Source organism: Trichomycterus rosablanca, chromosome 5 (assembly GCF_030014385.1).
Source record: "Trichomycterus rosablanca isolate fTriRos1 chromosome 5, fTriRos1.hap1, whole genome shotgun sequence".
Classification (NCBI taxonomy): Eukaryota; Metazoa; Chordata; class Actinopteri; order Siluriformes; family Trichomycteridae; genus Trichomycterus; species Trichomycterus rosablanca.
The window spans coordinates 52,544,087-52,561,818 of NC_085992.1; the positions used below are offsets into that span (position 1 = coordinate 52,544,087).

A 17,732-nucleotide genomic window follows, 5' to 3' on the forward strand; every position below is an offset into this window, starting at 1 on the left:
ATAATTTTTAAGTAAAGTGTTGTTGGGAAGAGAAAGTCCTTTACTGGTGATACTGGAGTTTGTGTGGAGTTGATTTAAACACTTTCTGCTTGTTGTTTTTTTAGGTTTCCTGTTTTGGTGTTATCACACATTCAGACCGAGTTTCTTCAGCCCGTTTCCTCTGACACGAGTTTCTCATGACCTGCTTCCTCACACCCACAGCACTGAAACATTCTGCTGCTGGTTTAGTTTCAGGAAACGAGAACAAACGCTGATAATAAAATAAAATTACACAATCAGCTAAATGTGTATTATTCTGTACATATTTATCCTCAAGTTCACTTATCATGCTCAGTCCTGCACTTTCATTATAATAAATGTAAATAATCTTTATTAGATGCTGCTGCATTTATTGGTTCTGTATTTATAATCTTGAACACTACTGAACTGTTAATGCTCGGGACACTTGTACATCTAAAAGTACCTATTTAATTTATATTATAGCACACAACGTTGCATACACAGGAATTTCACATTCACTTCTATTTCTTATTTATATATTTTTCTATAGTTTTTATCTTGCACAAAACTGCACTCTGCTTTTTAAACCCACAATGTGAATTGCACATGCTAATGTTTACAATGTTTACAGGCATGAATGTGTGTGTTAAAGAGAGAGTGAGCTGTGTGTATAAGAATGTCTTGAGTAACCCAAAACAAATTCCTTGTATGTGTGAGCAAACTTGGCCAATAAAGCCTGATTCTGATTCTGATCTACACAAAGACAATAACGTTTAAGCTAATCGAATTTAAAACCTTTAGGGTTTTTATGTATAATAAAGTTGCATTTACTTGTATATTGTGTGTTGTATACCACATATTGTATGCATGCACATTGTACATTTGTATGAGTTCTTCTTTCTTTTGTTCTTGTTCAGTTACTGGGGACCAATAATTTGATAAATAAAGATAAATAAAGTATAATACTATAATTAAACTCTAATTATTGTGTTCCAATCTAGATTAGCAACAAGCTTTATGAATCCCTAACATTCCTAATTCAGTAACTTTGTACTAGAGCAGTGGTTCACAAACTTTTCCCCTGAAGCCCCCAGCACACACACACACACACACACACACACACACACACACACACACACACACACACACACACCAAAAGAATCCATAAAAATTCACATCAATTATAGTTTTATTTTCTTGGGTTATTTTATAGTTTTTTTTCCTTTGCAGTTTTGTTCCTTGTCTCTTTTCAAGACATCTAAATGTTTAGTTAAAAATCAAACATCAGCTGGACATCATCTTTAAACAACCCAACAATGCTGAATTTTATATAGATTTTCTATCCAGTGAGTGTTTTTCTTCTTATTTTATTTAACATGTATAAATTACTGCTCTAACAGTGCTGTAACTGTACATGGGATGTGAATAATACATGAGAAATACAGAACAAAAGCCCGTGTGAGGATGAGAAACTGGGGCTTTTATTTTGGAATGTGTAATTCTGTCAGTGCTGCTTGGTTTCCACGTTCACTGCTGGACCAGGACTGAAGCTCTTACTGGTTCTGGACTGGGTTTAACTGACCTGCTGAAATGGTGAGTTATTATTAATAAAAACTGATGAGCTGTAACATTCACTCAACACATTAATGCATCAATAAAATAATAAATATACTGTTTATAACTCAGTCAATAATAAACTAGATCTGTGTTCCGTTTAGCCTGCAGGAGAGAGACGTGAAGTGGCCAAAACAAGGCCGGTCAACAAACTAAAGTCTTATAATTCATCTCTTTATTCATTACTTTAGTAAATAAAATTTAATTTATTATTATTATTATTATTATTATTATTATTATTATTGTTAAGTATTTGTACCCTGTGTAACATATCACATATAAACACTGTTTATTTAAACCGCAGTCAGGTCAGATTCAGCCGTTAGTCTGAATGGGTGTGGATGGATCCGGGAGCTGTTCATAGATTCTTAATAAACCTCCAATTCTGATTTTTATTTACATATAAAATTATTTAATTCACTTATTTTTGCAGGATTATAGATGTAGCATATGTGCTAAACTACACTTTAGCTTAGCATAATATGCTACACTGCTGAACTAATCGACAGTTACTGAGGTAACATTAAAATTCCGTTATAGTTTTAAGTTAGCTTAAAAGTTAACAGATTAAACAATATTAAATCAATATTTACAGTCATATTTAAATGTAATATTAAATGTAAATAAATATATCAGGATGGTTGGAAATCTGTGATCGCTGATCTGTGAGTTTTTCTATCAGCTGATTCTGTGCCTGAGGTAAAATTTTTACATTTTTAAGGTTTACTGGTAAATGATCAGAATTATTTATTATATTTAGTGGCTCTGCACTAAACTTGTCTGAAGAATGAGGATATTTTAATTATTTAACAGGAAAAATACAAGCTTAGCATAATCAGCTACTTTTCTGACCGCGTCAGGTGATTCTGTGACTAAAATATTCTGTGGTAAAATTTTTTACATTTTTAAGGTTTACAAATTGATATCAGAATTATTTATTATATTAAGTGGCGCTGCACTCAATTGTGTGCAGATTTAGGTTATTTTTAAATTATTTAACAGGAAAAAGAGGTATAAAGTTTCAGGTGAAAATACAAGCTTAGCATAATGAGCTACTGTGCTAAACTAATCGACACTTACTGAGGTAACATTATATTCCGTTATAATTTATAAGTTATGATTTATACACTTGCAGTCAGATTAAACAATAATAAATTAATATTTACAGTCATATATTTATATGTGGTTGGTTGAAACCCTGTAATTGTAGTTTTTCTGTCAGCTGATTCTGTGACTGAAATATTCTGAGGTAAAATATTTACATTTTTAAGGTTTAAAAATATATATCAGAATTATTGTTTATATTAAGTTGCACTGCACTAAATTTTATGAAGATTTAGGTTATTTTTTATTTATTTAACAGGAAAAAGAGGTATTAAGGTTTCAGGTGAAAGCACAAGTTAGCATAATGAGCTACTTTGCTAAACTAATCAACTAATCAAAAAAATGATCGAAGTTATAGATTTTAAATCAAATAAAAACATTAAAAGTTATTATCTTACTAAAGGCAAATATATAAACCTTATAATTGTTTTATAATTAGAGTTTTTCTGTCAGCTGATTCTGTGACTGAAATACATCTGAGGTTTTGACCTTTTTGTAAGGTTAAAGTATCATAAATATATATAGATATAAATATAGATATATCATAAATATAGTGACACTAGACTAAATTTGTGTAAATAATGAAGTTATTTCAGAAGTATTTAACACAAAAACAGTGGTAGTACAACGACACGTGTGCAGCACCGACCGCTTCTTTTCACCTGCACCAGGTGGGTTCATACGGAGATCCGTATCGTGCACTGATCTCCGCTATCCCCCGTCTCTGTACAGCGCATCGATGGTGCTGCACAGAGACCCCTCGGACGAGCCGATCTTCTGAGATTCGACCTCACAAGCTATTTATACAGTGAATAGAGAGTGAGTTTGTGTTCCTGTAGTAGTAATAATAATAAGTGTTTTTTTCCGGCAGAGTTTCCTGGGTGGTCTGTTCGGTCCCATTTGTGAGATCGACGTCGTTCTCAACGATGCCGAGAGCAGAAAAACGGCGGAGCTGAAGACGGAGGAGGGTAAAGTGGAGAAACATTATTTATTCTACGATGGAGAGTCCGTTTCTGGAAAGGTGAGTCGGTCACAGCCTGCTGGGTAACACGATCCAGTGATTTATTTAATTAAAGTATTAAATTATTCTACAACCCCAAATCAGAAAAAGTTGGGACAGTGAAGTCAATGTAAGTCCATAAAAATGTGTAAGATCGTTAGTAACGAACTGTTTTATTGTTGTTTGATCTGAAGGTGAACATCAACGTAAGACAAACCGGGAAGCGACTCGAACACCAGGGAATCCGAATCGAGTTTGTCGGACAGATCGGTGAGTGTGTGTGAACGCGTCTCTGTGGGGTTTTTGGTTCCTTAATAAGAACAGAAGCAGTAATTGTTGTGCTACAGTTCAGGCTTTTGTAATCCACATTAGATCCCTGAAGCGTGGGGCTGAAGGAAGCACGTGCTGGTCACATGAACCCTGCGGCCCCACAGGGTGGATTAATCAGCCGGTTTTTTACAGCCTGGTCAAAAGAACTGTTAGAGATGGAGATATACTGTATATGTGGACGATGATCGGCTGGTCCAAGGGTCTCTGTGCAGCACCATCAATCAGCCAGCAGAGGGTGTGATGTTCCTCCTATTATGGGGTCTGATGTTCCTCCTTTTTGGCGTCTGATGTTCCTCCTTTTTGGGGTTTGATATTCCTTCTGTTTTGGGGTCCGATGTTCCTCCTTTTTGGCGTCTGATGTTCCTCCTTTTTGGGGTCTGATGTTCCTCCTATTATGGGGTCTGATGTTTCTCCTTTTTGGCGTCTGATGTTCCTCCTTTTTGGGGTTTGATATTCCTTCTGTTTTGGGGTCTGATGTTCTTCATTATGGGGTCTGATGTTCCTTCTGTTTTGGGGTCCGATGTTCCTCCTTTTTGGCGTCTGATGTTCCTCCTTTTTGGGGTCTGATGTTCCTCCTATTATGGGGTCTGATGTTCCTCCTTTTTGGCGTCTGATGTTCCTCCTTTTTGGGGTTTGATATTCCTTCTGTTTTGGGGTCTGATGTTCTTCATTATGGGGTCTGATGTTCCTTCTGTTTTGGGGTCCGATGTTCCTCCTTTTTGGCGTCTGATGTTCCTCCTTTTTGGGGTCTGATGTTCCTCCTATTTGGGGTCTGATGTTCCTCCTTTTTGGCGTCTGATGTTCCTCCTTTTTGGGGTTTGATATTCCTTCTGTTTTGGGGTCTGATGTTCTTCATTATGGGGTCTGATGTTCCTTCTGTTTTGGGGTCCGATGTTCCTCCTTTTTGGCGTCTGATGTTCCTCCTTTTTGGGGTCTGATGTTCCTCCTATTTGGGGTCTGATGTTCCTCCTTTTTGGCGTCTGATGTTCCTCCTTTTTGGGGTTTGATATTCCTTCTGTTTTGGGGTCTGATGTTCTTCATTATGGGGTCTGATGTTCCTTCTGTTTTGGGGTCCGATGTTCCTCCTTTTTGGCGTCTGATGTTCCTCCTTTTTGGGGTCTGATGTTCCTCCTATTATGGGGTCTGATGTTCCTCCTTTTTGGCGTCTGATGTTCCTCCTTTTTGGGGTTTGATATTCCTTCTGTTTTGGGGTCTGATGTTCTTCATTATGGGGTCTGATGTTCCTTCTGTTTTGGGGTCCGATGTTCCTCCTTTTTGGCGTCTGATGTTCCTCCTTTTTGGGGTCTGATGTTCCTCCTATTTGGGGTCTGATGTTCCTCCTTTTTGGGGTTTGATGTTCCTCCTTTTTGGGGTCTGATGTTCCTCCTATTTGGGGTCTGATGTTCCTCCTTTTGGGGTCTGATGTTCCTCCTATTTGGGGTTTGATGTTCCTCCTTTTTGGGGTTTGATGTTCCTCCTTTTTAAGGTCTGATGTTCCTCCTATTTGGGGTCTGATGTTCCTCCTTTTGGGGTCTGATGTTCCTCCTTTTTGGGGTTTGATGTTCCTCCTTTTTGGGGTCTGATGTTCCTCCTATTTGGGGTCTGATGTTCCTCCTTTTGGGGTCTGATGTTCCTCCTATTTGGGGTCTGATATTCCTTCTGTTTTGGGGTCTGATGTTCTTCATTATGGGGTCTGATGTTCCTTCTGTTTTGGGGTCTGATGTTCCTCCTATTTGGGGTCTGATGTCCTTCATTGTGGGGTCTGATGTTCCTCCTTTTTGGGGTCTGATGTTCTTCATTATGGGGTCTGATGTTCCTCCTATTTGGGGTCTGATGTCCTTCATTATGGGGTCTGATGTTCCTCCTATTTGGGGTCTGATGTCCTTCATTTTGGGGTCTGATGTTCCTCCTATTTGGGGTCTGATGTCCTTCATTGTGGGGTCTGATGTTCCTCCTTTTTGGGGTCTGATGTTCTTCATTATGGGGTCTGATGTTCCTCCTATTTGGGGTCTGATGTCCTTCATTGTGGGGTCTGATGTTCCTCCTTTCGGGGTCTGATGTCCTTCATTATGGGGTCTGATGTTCCTCCTTTTTGGGGTCTGATGTCCCTACTTTTTGGGGTCTGATGTTCTTCATTATGGGGTCTGATGTTCCTCCTTTTTGAGGTCTGATGTTTCTCCTTTTTGGGGTCTGATGTTCCTCCTTTTTGGGGTCTGATGTTCCTCCTATTTGGGGTCTGATGTTCCTCCTTTTTGAGGTCTGATGTTTCTCCTTTTTGGGGTCTGATGTTCCTCCTATTTGGGGTCTGATGTCCTTCATTATGGGGTCTGATGTTCCTCCTTTTTGGGGTCTGATGTTCCTACTTTTTGGGGTCTGATGTTCTTCATTATGGGGTCTGATGTTCCTCCTTTTTGAGGTCTGATGTTTCTCCTTTTTGGGGTCTGATGTTCCTCCTTTTTGGGGTCTGATGTTCCTCCTTTTTGGGGTCTGATGTCCTTCATTGTGGGGTCTGATGTTCCTCCTTTTTGGGGTCTGATGTCCTTCATTATGGGGTCTGATGTTCCTCCTATTTGGGGTCTGATACCACCCCCCCTTTATGAGATCTGATTCCTCACCTGCTGCAGTGACGCCCTCCGCTGGCTGATGGATGGCGCTGCACAGAGACGGGGCATGATGGAGATCAGTGCGTGAGGTTGCAGCCTGGTTGTTTAGTAATAATCACGTGTGGTGTGTGTTACGCTACAGAGCTGTTCAGCGATAAGAGCAACACACACGAGTTCGTGAACCTGGTGAAGGAGCTGGCGCTGCCCGGCGAGCTCAACCAGAACCGCAGCTACGACTTCGAGTTCATGCAGGTGGAGAAGCCGTACGAGTCCTACACCGGGGCCAACGTACGCCTGAGGTCAGTGCCGTCATCACCCGTCGTCCTACGCTCCCCCGAGAGGAGGGCGTGTCTAAGCCGAGCGTCTTCATTTCACAGGTACTTCCTGAAAGTGACCATCGTGAGGAGGCTCTCCGACCTGGTGAAGGAGTACGACCTCATAGTCCATCAGCTCGCCACCTACCCGGACGTCAACAACTCCATCAAGATGGAGGTGGGCATCGAGGACTGCCTGCACATCGAGTTCGAGTACAACAAGTCCAAGTAAGTGTTGAAGTGATTCAGGGAGACTGGGCCCTCGCTCGCCCCCCCCCCCCCCCCCCCCCCCCGTGGATCAAGAACCTCCGTCAGACATCCAGAAACCCTGATGAACCTGTGATATATATATAAATATAGCCACGTGAGTTCTTCAGAAAACTGTTCGTTACTGAACACAGGCCGCCGCTGCATCGAGAAACACGACCTGCAGCTCCGTTACACACAGAGAGAGTCAGACATCAATTCTATACATCAGTTCTATACATCAATTCTATACATCAGTTCTATACATCAATTCTATACATCAGTTCTATACATCAGTTCTATACATCAATTCTATACATCAATTCTATACATCAGTTCTATACATCAGTTCTATACATCAGTTCTATACATCAGTTCTATACATCAATTCTATACATCAGTTCTATACATCAGTTCTATACATCAGTTCGATACATCAGTTCTATACATCAATTCTATACATCAGTTCTATACATCAGTTCTATACATCAATTCTATACATCAGTTCTATACATCAGTTCTATACATCAATTCTATACATCAGTTCTATACATCAATTCTATACATCAGTTGTATACATCGATTCTATACATCAGTTCTATACATCAGTTCTATACATCAATTCTATACATCAGTTCTATACATCAGTTGTATACATCAATTGTATACATCAGTTCTATACATCAGTTCTATACATCAGTTGTATACATCAATTCTATACATCAGTTGTATACATCAATTCTATACATCAGTTCTATACATCAATTCTATACATCAGTTCTATACATCAATTCTATACATCAGTTCTATACATCAGTTCTATACATCAGTTCTATACATCAATTCTATACATCAGTTCTATACATCAGTTCTATACATCAGTTCTATACATCAGTTCTATACATCAATTCTATACATCAGTTCTATACATCAATTCTATACATCAATTCTATACATCAGTTCTATACATCAGTTCTATACATCAGTTCTATACATCAGTTCTATACATCAATTCTATACATCAGTTCTATACATCAGTTCTATACATCAGTTCGATACATCAGTTCTATACATCAATTCTATACATCAGTTCTATACATCAGTTGTATACATCAATTGTATACATCAATTGTATACATCAGTTCTATACATCAGTTCTATACATCAGTTGTATACATCAATTCTATACATCAATTCTATACATCAGTTCTATACATCAATTCTATACATCAGTTCTATACATCAGTTCTATACATCAGTTCTATACATCAGTTCTATACATCAGTTCTATACATCAGTTCTATACATCAATTCTATACATCAGTTCTATACATCAGTTGTATACATCAATTGTATACATCAATTGTATACATCAATTCTATACATCGATTCTATACATCAGTTCTATACATCAGTTCTATACATCAATTCTATACATCAGTTCTATACATCAGTTGTATACATCAATTGTATACATCAGTTCTATACATCAGTTCTATACATCAGTTGTATACATCAATTGTATACATCAATTGTATACATCAGTTCTATACATCATTTCTATACATCAGTTCTATACATCAATTCTATACATCAGTTCTATACATCAATTCTATACATCAATTCTATACATAAATTCTATACATCAGTTCTATACATCAGTTGTATACATCGATTCTATACATCAGTTCTATACATCAGTTCTATACATCAGTTCTATACATCAATTCTATACATCAATTCTATACATCAGTTCTATACATCAGTTCTATACATCAGTTCTATACATCAGTTGTATACATCAGTTCTATACATCAGTTCTATACATCAATTCTATACATCAGTTCTATACATCAGTTCTATACATCAGTTCTATACATCAATTCTATACATCAGTTCTATACATCAGTTGTATACATCAGTTGTATACATCAGTTGTATACATCAGTTGTATACATCAGTTGTATACATCAGTTGTATACATCAATTCTATACATCAGTTCTATACATCAGTTGTATACATCAATTCTATACATCAGTTCTATACATCAATTCTATACATCAGTTCTATACATCAATTCTATACATCAGTTCTATACATCAATTCTATACATCAGTTCTATACATCAGTTCTATACATCAGTTCTATACATCAATTCTATACATCAGTTCTATACATCAATTCTATACATCAGTTCTATACATCAGTTCTATACATCAGTTCTATACATCAATTCTATACATCAGTTCTATACATCAATTCTATACATCAGTTCTATACATCAGTTCTATACATCAGTTCTATACATCAGTTCTATACATCAATTCTATACATCAGTTCTATACATCAATTCTATACATCAATTCTATACATCAGTTCTATACATCAGTTCTATACATCAGTTCTATACATCAGTTCTATACATCAGTTCTATACATCAGTTCTATACATCAGTTCTATACATCAATTCTATACATCAGTTCTATACATCAGTTGTATACATCAATTGTATACATCAATTGTATACATCAATTCTATACATCGATTCTATACATCAGTTCTATACATCAGTTCTATACATCAATTCTATACATCAGTTCTATACATCAGTTGTATACATCAATTGTATACATCAGTTCTATACATCAGTTCTATACATCAGTTGTATACATCAATTGTATACATCAATTGTATACATCAGTTCTATACATCATTTCTATACATCAGTTCTATACATCAATTCTATACATCAGTTCTATACATCAATTCTATACATCAGTTCTATACATCAATTCTATACATCAGTTCTATACATCAATTCTATACATCAGTTCTATACATCAATTCTATACATCAGTTCTATACATCAATTCTATACATCAATTCTATACATCAGTTCTATACATCAGTTCTATACATCAATTCTATACATCAATTCTATACATAAATTCTATACATCAGTTCTATACATCAGTTCTATACATCAGTTGTATACATCGATTCTATACATCAGTTCTATACATCAGTTCTATACATCAGTTCTATACATCAATTCTATACATCAATTCTATACATCAGTTGTATACATCAATTGTATACATCAGTTCTATACATCAGTTCTATCCACGATTTTCCTGGCAACACAATGGGGGCTGCCATGACACCTCCCTATTTCCGTTTGCCGGTTTTTCGTTTCCGGTCGCGTTAGATTTGCTGTAGTACTAACTACAACATTATTAAACTACTTTTGGTAAGGACTGCATGGTTTAAATATGAGCTCGGGCTCGACGTGTGCCGCTCTCGGGTGCCACAACAACTCAAAGAAATTGAAGCTGTTATTGGAAAGTACGAGCTTTTAACAGCAGCGGATTTGTAAACATTGTCGGTGCGCTGCGCCTTACGCGTTACATTCCATAATAATATAATAATAATCATATTAATTATATCAATAATATAATATTTATTAATTAAATAATAATAAAACATTTATAATATCGTATAATGCAGTTTCACTTTGTATAGTCCAAAATATAGAGAGCGTTGCAGAAATTGGACAAATAACATTTAAATCCGGACACCCAGACAGACACGGCTTGTGCAAGTGAATACTGAACGGGTGTAAATACCCTGTTTGTTGTTCCCAGTTCATTGTTTTAGTAAATTAAACAACGCAACGCGTTTTATTCTGTCCCTTCAGCTCCCCTTTCCTGCTTTACATCCACTCATGAACCAAGTACAGTATACACTGTTGTAGAAGTAAAAACAATCAACAAATCAGTCGTGATACATTGTTTATTATTGCCAGTGTTTCACAGCAGTTAGAATGTTCCTCGGTTCATCCATACCTTCCACAACTTCCCTTACCCTGCAATGCACGAGTAACCCACCGTCTCCACTACTCCACTTTCCCTCAGCGTTACCCACGCCTGATGTTTACCTTCAGCAATTCCTACGCATGTAAGCCTCTGTGCTTTTATAGTTCTGTAGCTCCTCACCGTCTACAGCTTCGGAAAAGACGAAATGGTTCACTTACGTACATCAATATAGCTAACCTCATATCATCTACCCACTCTGTAAGCGTGGAAGGGTGGGGCACTGTCAGAACACGGTCATCACAGCTTCTTAAAATGTCCTTACTGTCAAGTGCTAGGAATTAAGAAAGGACTCAGTTTTAACTAAAAGAAAACTGCTTTATTGTTCGGAGCATCAGCTTGCAGAGACACGGAACATGCGAGTGAGCAGAGTGCGCTCCAACAACACACCGAGAGGAGGGAATAAGGGTACAACAGTGCACTCGTCTAACAAAATGCATACATAGACAGTCGCTCTACACTTACTATTCAACCACCGAGCGTTTTTGGCCATGTTTGTTAAAAAAAACCAGTTACGAATGACCACTACTTCTGTCGTTCAGAACGTAAACACTGTAACCGGAAGTCAAAAACCGGCTTCCGCTACGAATCACGGGAAAGGTCAAAGTTCAGGAATATCGTGGATACATCAGTTCTATACATCAATTCTATACATCAGTTGTATACATCAGTTCTATACATCAGTTCTATACATCAGTTCTATACATCAGTTGTATACATCAGTTCTATACATCAGTTCTATACATCAATTCTATACATCAGTTCTATACATCAGTTCTATACATCAGTTCTATACATCAATTCTATACATCAGTTCTATACATCAGTTGTATACATCAGTTGTATACATCAGTTGTATACATCAGTTGTATACATCAGTTCTATACATCAGTTGTATACATCAATTCTATACATCAGTTCTATACATCAGTTGTATACATCAATTCTATACATCAGTTCTATACATCAGTTCTATACATCAGTTGTATACATCAATTCTATACATCAGTTCTATACATCAGTTGTATACATCAATTCTATACATCAGTTGTATACATCAATTCTATACATCAGTTCTATACATCAGTTCTATACATCAGTTGTATACATCAATTCTATACATCAGTTGTATACATCAATTCTATACATCAGTTCTATACATCAGTTCTATACATCAGTTCTATACATCAGTTGTATACATCAATTCTATACATCAGTTCTATACATCAGTTGTATACATCAGTTCTATACATCAGTTCTATACATCAGTTGTATACATCAATTCTATACATCAGTTCTATACATCAGTTGTATACATCAATTCTATACATCAGTTCTATACATCAGTTGTATACATCAATTCTATACATCAGTTCTATACATCAGTTGTATACATCAATTCTATACATCAGTTCTATACATCAGTTCTATACATCAATTCATCTCAGATGTGGTGAGATGAGTCCCAGTTCGGCTCGGTTTAGGAAAACGAGCATCAGGTTCTCTGTGCCAGAGACCAAAAGGACCGTCGTCCAGACTGTTATCAGTGAAAGGTGCAAAAGCCAACTGGGGTGTGTCTCGGTATTGAGCACCTACCTGCACATGTGTGAAGGAACCACTGATACAGAGGCATATTTTGGGATTTTAGACACACGTGCAGCCATCAAGGGTGCTCGAGCGGCCTGCCTGCAGTCCAGTTCTGTCTCGGTCACGAAGAGGATCAGACGACAAACCGAGCAGCTGAAGTCTCGTATCGAGACTCACAAACCTGCGACCATCAGCGTCCTCGGTTCCTCACGCATTAAAAAGTAGAAATGAATAGGAACGCTGATGGTACACAGGGGGGGAACACGCCCCCCCCCCCCCCCCCCCCCCCCCGTCCTTTCCCAAAACGTATTTGGCGTGTCTTTATACAGGGATTAAACTCTAAACGTCTTTAAAATTGATCAGCGACTGACGAGAATGAAACACCGTCCCGGGCGGCACGGTGGCTAAGTGGGTCTCGCAGCGAGAAGGTCCTGGGTTCGATCCCCGGGCGGGGCGGTCCGGGTCCTTTCTGTGTGGGGTTTGCATGTTCTCCCCGTGTCTGTGTGGGTTTTCGTCCGGGAGCTCCGGTTTCCTCCCACGGTCCAAGGACGTGCAAGTGATGTGAATCGGAGACACTAAATTATCCACGACTGTGTCCGATATAAACTTGTGCATCGAATAATCGTGTGTAATGAGTAACGATATAATCTTGATAAACAAACAAAAACAAAACGTCCCGACTCTTCTGGAAATGCGTTTTGTAAGACATTATGTCCCTGTTGTTTTTGTTCCCTAGGTATCACCTGAAAGATGTAATTGTGGGTAAAATCTACTTCCTGCTGGTTCGGATCAAAATCCAACACATGGAGCTTCAGCTGATCAAGAAGGAAATGACGGGGATCGGTGAGCTCTGATTAATAACGATATTATAATATAATATTAATATCGTGACTTCTGCCTGATCAATCACGCGACGTTGCTTTAACAGGGCCGAGTACGACCACAGAGACGGAGACTGTGGCCAAGTATGAGATTATGGACGGAGCTCCGGTCAAAGGTTCGAATCACACCGTTCTAAACTCAACCTTCTTTCTCCCCATAAGCATGTTTGGGAGAACCTGTTAATGCGTCCATGGTCCCGTGGAGCTGCAGATATTTTAGTCTCGTGTAAAATAATGAGGTTGTTTTTGACACTTAAACACTGAAAATAACACAAATATAATATAAACACACTGAAATACAATTACTAACAGTTACACATCAATAACAATACAATAAAAGCTGCACTTTAGTTTTACTTCTTTATCGTTTCCTGACGCTTCTTAATGCTGGAGATGCTCGATCTCGGAATACCGTATTCCCTTCAGCACCGGCGCATTCACACGAGAACAGAACTCAGCGTGACTTACTGTAGTAAAACAGCGAGTGAGGAATGTGATTAGTGGACATTAGTGGACATTTCTCACTGTCAGATTGCAAATAATTTGAGCTATTTCACCATCTACTGTACTTAATAGTGGAAAGACTCGGGGAATGTGTGTGTAGAACAAGGAAGGAAACCACTGCATTAGAACTCGTCATGCTCCTGTGATAAATATAAATACAGGTAGTACTTCAGAAAAGCGTTGTTACTGAACACGGTCCGCCGCTGCATCAGGAAACACAACCTGAACCTCTACGTTTATATTATATACACACTTTTATCCACAGTGACTTGCATGCTGTCTAAGCAATTGAGGGTCCAACAGTGGCAGCCTGGCAGTGGTGGGGCTTGAACCAGCGACCTTTCGATTGCTAATCTAGTGCCGTAACCGCTAGAAACATGAATAATCATGTAAATAAGATAGATGTATTTTTATGTGTATTATTTAATCAGTATAAACGTATAGTGAGGTTTTCCTCTCCTGATGGAAGTCTGGTGTTAGATCTGCTTGTTATACAGCACATAACTTTATAAAGTATATATCTGTATTATATCTGTTCGCCAGGCGAGTCCATACCCATCCGCCTGTTCCTGGCTGGCTACGACCTCACGGCCACCATGAGGGACGTAAACAAGAAGTTCTCGGTGAGGTACTTCCTAAATCTGGTGCTGGTGGATGAGGAGGACCGGAGATACTTCAAACAGCAGGTACTGAGTCAAGTCAACTTTATTTATATAGCGCTTTTTACAATAGACATCGTCTCAAAGCAACTTTACAGAATCCAGGACCAACAGATACAAAAAACCCCTGTTGAGCAAGCCGAGGGCGACTGTGAAAATTACAGGAAGAAACCTTGAGAGGAACCAGACTCAGCAGGTCCTTCTTGGGTGGCCTGGAGGATACTTTAAATAAGTACACGATTTACACAGAGCATACGAACACAGAATTAAATGATCTAAAAGTCATAACTGGTAATAAATAGATAAATAAATAAATAATAATAGAGTTATTATTCAGTCTAGTCTTCAATAAAGTCTGTAGTGATTTCATGTCATTCTTGGTGCAATTACTCCAGACCCGTCACATCTGACAGGAGCAGCATCGTTGTCCCGGCAGTCTCGACTTTAATCCTTAACCTCGGTGGGTAAACATGTTTCCATCAGAATGCCCTCGGGGTAAAACAACAGAGAATGTAGTTAATAATGTACAATGCTAGTGGAGTAAAACAGTTTTACAGAGAGTTTTAGACTCCGGCAGCCCTAATTATTACAGCAGAACTAAAAGGGAGAGCGAGCAGGTAACAAGGTCATGAAGGCTTTCACAGGACATCAGCGCCCACCTCCCCACCGTCATCAAACCTGAGTGATCGGACAAGAGAGGCAGGACGACAGCAACCCAACATCCCTGATCACCACAAGTTTCTATGACCAAGAACCCCCAAGCTCTGCGCCTTTGTCTATACTAATCAAAAGCCTGAGAAAATAAATATGTTTTCAGTCTAGACTTAAACATTGAGACTGTGTCCGAATCCCGAATAGAGGCAGGAAGATTATTCCAGAGTTGTGGAGCTTTGTAAGAAAATGCTCTTCCACCAGCTTTGGTCTTTTTAATTTTAGGAACTATAAGTAACCCTGCATCTTGTGAACGAAGTGGACGCGCTGGGCTGTAGTGATTAATAAGTTCACTCAGATACTGTGGTACAGACCATGTAGCGCTTTATAGGTTAGTAAAAGTATTTTGTAATCAATGCGAAATTTAACTGGCAGCCAGTGTAGAGATGATAGAACAGGAGTAATATGGTCAAATTTTTTAGTTCTAGTTAGCACTCGAGCTGCTGCATTTTGAACTAACTGGAGTTTGTTTAAGGATCTACCAGAGCATCCAGTTAGAAGAGCATTACAATAATCTAACCGAGAAGTTATAAACGCATGGATCAGTTTTTCGGCGTCATTAACAGATAGTATATTTCTTATTTTAGAGATATTACGCAAATGATAGAAAGCAACTCTAGTAATATTATTAATGTGTGTATCAAATGAAAGATCTGAATCTATTGTGACACCTAAGTTTTTTACATCTGGGCTGGGAGTAACAGAGAACGTGTTTAAGTTTAGCACCAGGTTAGAGAACTCGTCCCTCACAGCTTTAGATCCAACAAGTAAAACCTCAGTTTTATCTGAATTAAGTAAAAGAAAATTACACGACATCCAGTTTTTTATGTCGTTTACACAATCTTCTATCTTACTGATTGTGTCAGTATCATTTGGTTTGGCTGATATATACAGCTGTGTGTCATCTGCATAGCAGTGAAAGTTTATGCCATGTTTATGAATAATTTCACCTAGTGGAAGCATATAGAGGGTAAATAATAGCGGTCCCAGTACCGACCCCTGTGGAACACCACACTTTACTTTTGTAGTTTCCGAGCATTTATTATTTACATGAACGAATTGCGAGCGGTCAGTCAGATATGATTTAAACCAAGAGAGTGCGAGTCCTTTAACACCTACTGTATTTTCTAGCCTCTCCAGTAAAATGTTATGATCGAGGTACTGAGAACACAGCTCAGCTGATTGGTGATAATGGGGGTCATTAACGTGCACGTTTAATCAATACCTCATTGTTCTAGGGAACTATGTGGTACAAATTTAGTGAAAGCGAAAGTATTTCTTATCCGATGACTCGATTAATCGCTGGAATAATCGATAGTTGCAGCCCTAGACTCTAACACGCCGTCGTAAAAGCCAGAGCACCAAGCACGTTTTATTTTTAACACTAGAGATCTCATCACTTAGCTTTTTCTGCCATCATTTCAATCCATTTCTGCTCACGTCCAAAAAAAATCATCTTACATTCCTAACTCTTGCCCCCCCCCCATCCTGCTGTGATCCAGGAGATCGTCCTGTGGCGAAAAGCCCCCGAGAAACTCCGCAAGCGTAACTTCCACCAGCGCTACGAGTCCCCGGAGCCGCGGCCGAGCCTCTCCGCCGAGCACCCGGAGATGTGAGCGGAGCCGCCGCCGCCGAGGGTCACGCTCCTGCGCCGGCCGACGGGAAGGAAGGAGATGCGACTCCCACCCGACACCACCGCCCGGCCGCGCCCATTCCACCCTCCGTCCTTCAGAAAGCACTGGAACACAGACCGCTCCGTTTAAACCCTGTAGTAGCGCTCGGGACTCGAACCCTCCTGCTAGATGAAGAAATGGTTTGAATGCACTTGGTTGTTTTCTTTATTGTTTTTCCTGAGCTGCAGGATGAGAGAGAGAGAGACAGAATTCTGCATGCTGGCTGGTTGGTTTAACTCGCTGGTTAATTGGTTAATTTCCAGGAACCGAAACACGTGTGTGTGCACCCAGAGCAGAGTGCCAAATGATCTCCAATAATCACTTTCATGTACAAAACAAATGTATTTAACTTATTTAGCGTTTAGCTCCGTATAGCGTTCATTCTCTTGTGTGTGTTATTATTATTATTATTATTATATTTGTTGTTAGAAAGAAGATATAAAACGTTATGATGCCTATAAAGGCTCTACATATGAAGCTTTTCAAATTTATATGCATTTTATTGTACAATAATGATAAATGTGCAGATTATAACGTGTCACTGGTGGCTTTAATTCATCAGAATTCTTTCCCTGTGCGACGGAGGCCGAGCAGCTTCGTTCACTCGCTTCTCAGTGCCCATAAGCTTGAAAT

General features: G+C 38.8%; 1 protein-coding gene across 1 annotated transcript; it reads left to right on the forward strand.

The window, feature by feature from the left end:
* Positions 1 to 1,517: 1,517 nt before the first annotated feature.
* vps26a (VPS26, retromer complex component A) lies at positions 1,518 to 17,633 on the forward strand. The gene is made up of 9 exons (XM_062996336.1): positions 1,518 to 1,593; positions 3,590 to 3,739; positions 3,913 to 3,988; positions 6,794 to 6,950; positions 7,029 to 7,193; positions 13,408 to 13,514; positions 13,600 to 13,668; positions 14,600 to 14,742; positions 16,929 to 17,633. The coding sequence occupies exons 1-9, from the start codon at positions 1,591 to 1,593 to the stop codon at positions 17,040 to 17,042; spliced, it is 984 nt and encodes a 327-aa protein (XP_062852406.1). The 5' UTR covers positions 1,518 to 1,590; the 3' UTR covers positions 17,043 to 17,633.
* The last annotated feature ends 99 nt before the right edge of the window (positions 17,634 to 17,732 follow it).

What these genes read in the sequence shown, in the direction of transcription:
- vps26a (XM_062996336.1), top strand. An exon ending in GGGGCCAACGTACGCCTGAG is followed by an intron (nt 6,951 to 7,028) that starts GTCAGTGCCGTC and finishes TTCATTTCACAG; the next exon opens with GTACTTCCTGAAAGTGACCA. An exon ending in TTCGAGTACAACAAGTCCAA is followed by an intron (nt 7,194 to 13,407) that starts GTAAGTGTTGAA and finishes TTTGTTCCCTAG; the next exon opens with GTATCACCTGAAAGATGTAA.